Here is a 6827-nt window from a genome sequence, read left to right on the forward strand (position 1 = left end):
CATTGAACTTAATGGGACTTACTTCTGAGTAGCCACATTTAGGATTACACTGTTATTTCAACAGCAACAAAACGTATCCCTCACACATAGCAGTACGTAAAGGCAAACTGCAAAATAATTCAAATGCCTGGGAGATTAAAAGTTTGCACTTCGAAAAGTTATGTGCATTCTGCTGAGCCCACCTCCATTACTTAAGCAACATTCTAACTTTCTGCACCTGGATTCACCTCCTCGGGGACCAGCATGCCTCTCTGCAGCAGCCGAGACTGTAACTTAGTATAAAGAGCTCTTTATTCCGCTGACATCAGCTACTCTTCCAAAGGGGAGGAAAACAGAAAAAAAGAACCAAAGCTCCTGACAAACAAGGTGAAGTCTTTGTTTCCATAGTCTAGCTAGCATGTTTGTACATCACAAGAGTGATCCACAGCATTGGTAAGTCAGCCTACTCTGGGAGGCTCCCTGCCTCTCCTGGTTTTATTTTACAGTAGATTTTTTTTAATGGTTATTATTTAATTGGGAGGCCAACATCCTGCAAAGCAAAGGGCTAGCCCGCCAAAGCCCAAGACCCCAGACTCAATCCCTAGCACAACTGTTCAGAAACTTCAGTCTGTGGCCATACTAATGACCGGGACGGTTACAGGAAGCATGTGACTCCCTTGTTGCAGCACTTGAACCAGCTACCAGTCTGTTTCTGGACAGGATTAAAAGCCCTGTTTATGACCTATAAAGCCCTATGCCGGGAGTTCCCAATGCGCTGCCTATGGACAGCTCCGAGAGCGCCCATGAAGCTCTCCACTCCCTGCCCCATTCAAAAAAAATTATTATTAATTAAAAAAACAACCTGAAAAACATTAGGGCAGGGAGTTCTCATTCCTTTTCTTGATCAGTGGGCAAGAAGAGAAGGAAAGAGTTGCTTCCTGGCTCCACCCAGTTTTCTTCCACCCACATAGAACTTTCCCTTTTCCTTTCTCTCTCTCCCAGCTTCCAGACCTGCTCTTTCTCTCTATCCAACCCCTTTCCTCCCCGTTTCTCCCCCATCCCCCATCTTAAGCTTTCTTCTTTCTCTCCCTTTCTTGCCCCTAGGCTTGCTCTTTCTCTCCCTCATCCCTTTATCTTACTGTTTATTTATCGTTTATTATTGCATTTATATCCCGCCTTTTGTCCTCCAAGGAACCCAAGGCGGCGTACACGATCCTCCTCCTCTCCATGTTGTCCTCACAACAACCCTGTGAGGTAAGCTGGTCTGAGAGTCTGTGAGGGGCCCAAAGTCACCCAGTGAGCTTCCATGGCTGAGTAGGGACTAGAACCCAGATCTCCAGACTCCCTGTCCAACACTCTAGCCACTGCACCACACTATCTCTCTTCACTCCCAGCTTCTAGACTCACTATTTCTCTCCCTACACCTCTTTATCTTTCTTTCTCCCCTATTAACCTTTCGCCTCATTCTTTATCTCCCCTCCACCCCATTATTCCCCCTCCCTCCCAACCTCTACCCCTTGCTATTTCTCTCCCTCCACCTCTTTGACTACCCAGGCCCCCATGGCAGCCATTCTGTGACTAACCACATCTTCCATTGGAGCCATTTTGTGGTGGTGCCCACAGTAGTTTCTCAAATTCCCACAAGTGCTCACAGATCCAAAAAGGTTGCAGACCCCTGCCCCATATGGCTTGGGTTCAAACTCCCTGAAAGGCTGCCTTCTCCCATACAAGCCTGAGTCTTAAGATCTTCAGGAGAGGCCCTTCTTTTGAGACCCCCAACTACAGAGGTGCATTGTTGCAATTCAAAAGAGGGCCTTCTTTGTGGCTGCTCCCAGGCTATGGAATTCATTGCTGAGGGAGACTTGAGCCAGATCTACACATTGGGTCAAACCATTACGAATGTGGAATAAAAAGCAGGAAATAACACTGTGTAAGCAGTATATGGAATGTGTCCTGTGCCTCAACAGTTATCAGAGCACTTCAATACTGCTATAAAGCAATAGTGTAGCTCTAGCCTAGGTTTGCTCCCACTCTGTTGTCGCTCCACCGGCAGGCAAAGACTGCATTACTCAAACAGGCTCTTGACATGTAAGTGGATCCATTGGGTTGGAGGCAGTGTTTATTCTGGGGGTGCTGCATTTTTAATTGCATTTGAATGGATTTGTTTTTATTATTGTTTTAATGAAGGGTTATTTTCAATTGTAAGCTGTTTTGAGTGCTGCTTTGACTGTGAGGTGCAAATAAAATAAAATAAAATAGATACCTACTTACTTGATAAGAAGTCATCCAGGCGATTATGTTATTTCTTTACGTACATTTTCCCCCTTAACTTGTGCCTTCTCCTTTGCACATGCTAGAGAATTCTGTACAACAGGATGTATCAGGTTAGCAACACATCCTTGACCTTTGCATCAGGACCATAGGAAGCAGCCTAATACCGAGATAGATTATTCATCCATCTAGTCCAATATTGGCTACACTGGCAGGCAGCAGCTCTCCAGGGTCCCAAACAGGGATCTTAGCCATCATCTGGTCTTCAAGATCCTTTTAACTGGAGAGGTTAAGGCAGCCTTCCCCAGCCTGGTGCCCTCCCGATGTGTTGGACTGGGACATGCTGGGAGTTGTAGTCCATCACATCGGGAAGGCACCAGACTGGGGAAGGCTGTGCTAGGGGACTGAGCTATGGTCCTGCCCCATAGGCCCAGAGAGATGATAACATCAGAAGAGCCATGGTGGATCAGACCAAGGGTCCATCTAGTCAAGCACTCTGTTCACACAGTGGCCAACCAGCTGTCAACCAGAAACTCACAAGCAAGGTAGATCTACACTTGCTGCTTTATAGCGGCATTGAAGTGTTCTGATATTGTGGTATTGGGGCACATTACATTCCATGTAACACATTCATAGTGTTATTTACTGCTTTCCCCCCACCACCACATCATCCAAAATAACGCAACAAATGTCATTGTGTGTCCTACGAGGTATAAATATACACAAGGTATAAATATAAGAGGGATGTACCATTACCATGTATGTAACAAATTGTTACCTCTGTTTTCCCCTCCCAACAGAGGAGCTGCTCAAAGCGGCGTACAAAATATAAAAGCATGGGAACCACAGCAACTATGAAAAGACATCAAGACACTAAAAGCAGCAGCAAACCCTACAAACGAAAGTAACAGCTGGCAGATCAATTTAAATTATAATGGGTGAAATGTGTGCAGAAGGAGGGCTTGTATTTCAGAGACTGTGGAGGACCACCTTTCAGAGAGAGAGAGAGAGAGAGAGATTTGTTTTCCCCTGATGGAGATTAATTCTACAGTAAAGGACATCCAGTGTCTGGAATTGTGGGCAACTTTTGCATTCACTGCAATGTTGTCCTTGGGGACAGCACTTCACTTTTCTCCGTAGGAATGAATGGTGGCCAATGGCTATTCAGTTATATGGGGGAAATTGAAGTGGTGAATTCCAGGAGATCACTGTGTGAGTGCTAAGCACACAATAGTGATGTGAGCATTTATGAATAGAAATGGGTCCCCCACCCCATCCTCCCCAGCGTATCTCAAATTGCAGCCTGCTTATTTTGCCCCATAGAACTCAATGGGAACCACTAAGAAAAGAGACAGATCCTGGGTCCCATTCTTGGTCATTCTAGCAAGTGGCAAATATACAAAGCAGGGATGCTCTGAAAGGGAGTTCTAATGATAAACCGCCCTGGAATAAAGTTGTTTATCGCTGTTCTGAAATATGCCCCATCTTGCAAGGCCTTGGACAGGGTGGGTTGATGATACATCAGGCCAGGAGAATTAATGCTACACCCAACACTTTGAAAGCGATTAAGGGCACAATCCTTTGCAGGGTTAGACCAAAAAGCAGTCCTCCAACTCCCAATATTCCCCATGGCTGGCTGGGGAATGCTGGGAGTTGTAGGACTTTTTTCAGTCTAAACACGCATCAAGGATTGCACCCTAAAACAGCGGCCCAAAGGCTGCTCTAGTGGGACTATCACATCTAGAACCACTCATCAGGTACTTTGTTTTAATTGGATAGAGAGCATCTGTGCTATTGCCAGGGGCTGCCAGGAACGTGCAGGACTGGTGCAGAACTTCCTTACGTTGTGTGCTTTGTTAAGAGTTTGTTGCTCCAGTGTGGAAGAACAGCCAAACGGAGGGTGTTCCTTCCCAGCACTCTCTGCATGACTAGCATACCACTTGGTCCCAAGAGCTAAGATGAAGTAATCACTTTTGTTGGAACACCTACATTAATTTGGTGTGAGGACATGCTAGCTTTGGGGTGAAACAGATTTCTTCATCAGGCAGGACAAATAACTAGGCCAGGAAGGTTTACTTTCTCCTAACATTATGAATGCCATCGCCCCCATGCCTGGATGTGTAGAGGTAGCGTCTTGTGCTACAGAGCTGGAAAACGTCTCCCTTTATGGTGCTTCTAGAAATTAGGCAGGATCTTTTGGCACAAAGTCGTTTGTTGATCTCTGCTTAAGGCACACTAGTCTGGATGGTTGCATGTTGCGCAGACGTGCATTCTTATATGCCAGCTTTCAGAAAGCAGGTGCCCTCCAGAGGTGTTTGCCATCAACTACCATCATCCCCAGCCAGCATGATGGGCATTGAAGTCCAACCCATTTGGAGGGTGCGACATCGGGAAAGGCTGGTATATTCAAATATATATCCATATGAACTTCATATGTAGCCAACTTGTACAGCCTTTGTTTTTCTGATTTTACAATGGAGAAAGCAGGAAGCACTTTTCCCTTGGATTAAGTCGATAAAAAGTTAGTTCTCTTCATAGAGAAAGTTCTTTTGGCAATTTCAAGCCACTTTTTCGAAAACAAAAACAAAAAAAGCTTGATTTCTTACAAGAGGGTAAGCCACTCTGCACATGCTCCAAGTTATGCTTGCCTTCACATTAGGAATGTTAAAAGTACCAAAAAACAGAGAAGAAGTGATGTGCCACCTTGTTGCTTGAGTCGATTTACTTCTCATTCCTCTTTTGCTGGCAATCTGGGGTGGAGGGTGGGATGGGGGCAGTTCTATACTGAGACTTCATTAGGTTAAAACTCACTGGTCGGCCCGGCCACACAGCCGGCTAAACTGCTGATGTTCATTTTCTTCACCGTTTCCTTCATAACTGTTTTTATGGAACGAACCACCATAAATATTTTTTGGAGACATGGGCCACCATCTCCCTTCCAAACTGGTTGTCATAATGATAGTGAACTAGAAGCAGATGGGATAGAAAGAGGAAAAACGGGGAAGCCAAGTCTGCAAAAAATGTCAAGGCTTTGGAGTCTTATCCAAAGAATGAGGCTGGTACTAAAGCTCTCCCAGAGCCTAATCTTTTCTTGCTGAGAACTTAATAAGAACCCCTAAATTTGCAGAAACAGAAAGGGAAAAAGTCCAATCAAAAGTTGCACAACAGCCTCTTTTGAGTAGGAATCGTTGGGGGAGGACAGTGTGAGGCTTCTGCTGCCCAAGAACCATTAGATTCATACAGAGACCTTGGAGAAACAGAGAAACATTCAAGTAATTTCCTCCTTGCGTCAGCAGCTCCATTTCCCTTCTGCTGAAATTCCAAACCTCAGGCTCCCCTCCATTTTTAACTTTAAAACTGTTTTAAGAACTCCACACTACTCAAACACCGGGTAAACAACGAGCACTTATTCGAATGCCAACAAGCAGAGTGAGTAGGTGAGCATTTAAACATGGGGCAGGGGAACTTAAGTCACAAAAGGAAGGAAGTAAAGGGGGGAAAGATACAGTACAAGAATTGCCGATTCCAGATCAGTTGAGTTAAATCCCAAAAAAGACTCCACCTACGTAATGAAAGCCCAGGGACGGCTAATAGCAGGGTAACTTTTTGAATCCAGATGTGCACTAACCAAAACTTGCAGTTGCCCCGTCCAGAAGGAGTAAACCTCCCCCCGCCTCCCCCCAAAAAACTTATTTAAAGCACTCTGCCTCCTTGCTCCGAAAAGGGATCGATCCTCTGAACAAATAATATTCTGCACCCCCAGGCCGCTGTGCCTTGCTCCTCTCTACCCACCCCTCCAGCGATGCCTGTTTTCTCACCGTGTTGTAGAGCAGGGCATCGGAGTCCACCGGTTCCGACAGCTCGCTCAGCTTCCGATCCCAGTGTAAGAGGCTGGGCTCCCCACTTTCCAGCACCTCCATGGCCAGCTCGAAGCACAGCAAGGGGGCAGGGAGGGGGAGAAAGACGCACTCTTGGTGGGGGGACACCTCAATTACAGGCACAGGAAACACCCTTGTTCCATAAGGAAATAATAATAATAATAATAATAATAATAATAATAATAATAATAATAATAATAATAATAATAATAGAGACACCCCTCTCTGTATTCTCTTTGAAAAGGGGTTGAAAATAGAGAATGAATTTGAAAACTTCCAGAAGCCAACAGCTCCCAATTTTCAGCGGCTCACTACCCTCCAAGCCTGCAACAGCCGGGGAGTTTTGCATCTATCTGTATCCCGGAGCGAAGTGTCAGCCTCGGGCTCGGGCGCTGCGCTCTCTCCCAGCTGCCAGAGACCCTCCCCACAGCCCCAGACTGACACCAGCTGCTGCCGCCTCCCCTCCAGCCCCCACCAAAACTCGGGCTCGGCTCGACTCCGCCCCCCCGGGCCAATCGCCGGAGCCGAACGCGCCTTGCCCAATCAAAAGTCCAGAACCCGATTCCCTGCGCTCTCTCGCGCTTCCACCCATCGCCTCTTGCTACAGCTCTCCAGCTGTGGAATGTGGGCGGGGAATGCCCTCTACGTCACCGAGGGGGAAAGGCCCTCGTGGGGGCGCTGGGCTTTGTCCCCGCTGGC

General features: G+C 46.5%; 1 protein-coding gene across 1 annotated transcript in view; it reads right to left on the reverse strand.

Moving 5' to 3' along the window:
* CREB3L2 (cAMP responsive element binding protein 3 like 2) overlaps window positions 1–6262 on the reverse strand; it is a 92708-nt gene extending 86446 nt beyond the window's left edge. The window contains exon 1 of the mRNA XM_063135065.1: window positions 6069–6262. Coding sequence (XP_062991135.1) covers window positions 6069–6170 — 102 coding nt within the window. The 5' untranslated portion in view covers window positions 6171–6262. The remainder of the gene's footprint in view (window positions 1–6068) is intronic.
* Between the last annotated feature and the right edge of the window lie 565 nt (window positions 6263–6827).

This window comes from Elgaria multicarinata, chromosome 9 (assembly GCF_023053635.1).
Source record: "Elgaria multicarinata webbii isolate HBS135686 ecotype San Diego chromosome 9, rElgMul1.1.pri, whole genome shotgun sequence".
Classification (NCBI taxonomy): domain Eukaryota; kingdom Metazoa; phylum Chordata; class Lepidosauria; order Squamata; family Anguidae; genus Elgaria; species Elgaria multicarinata.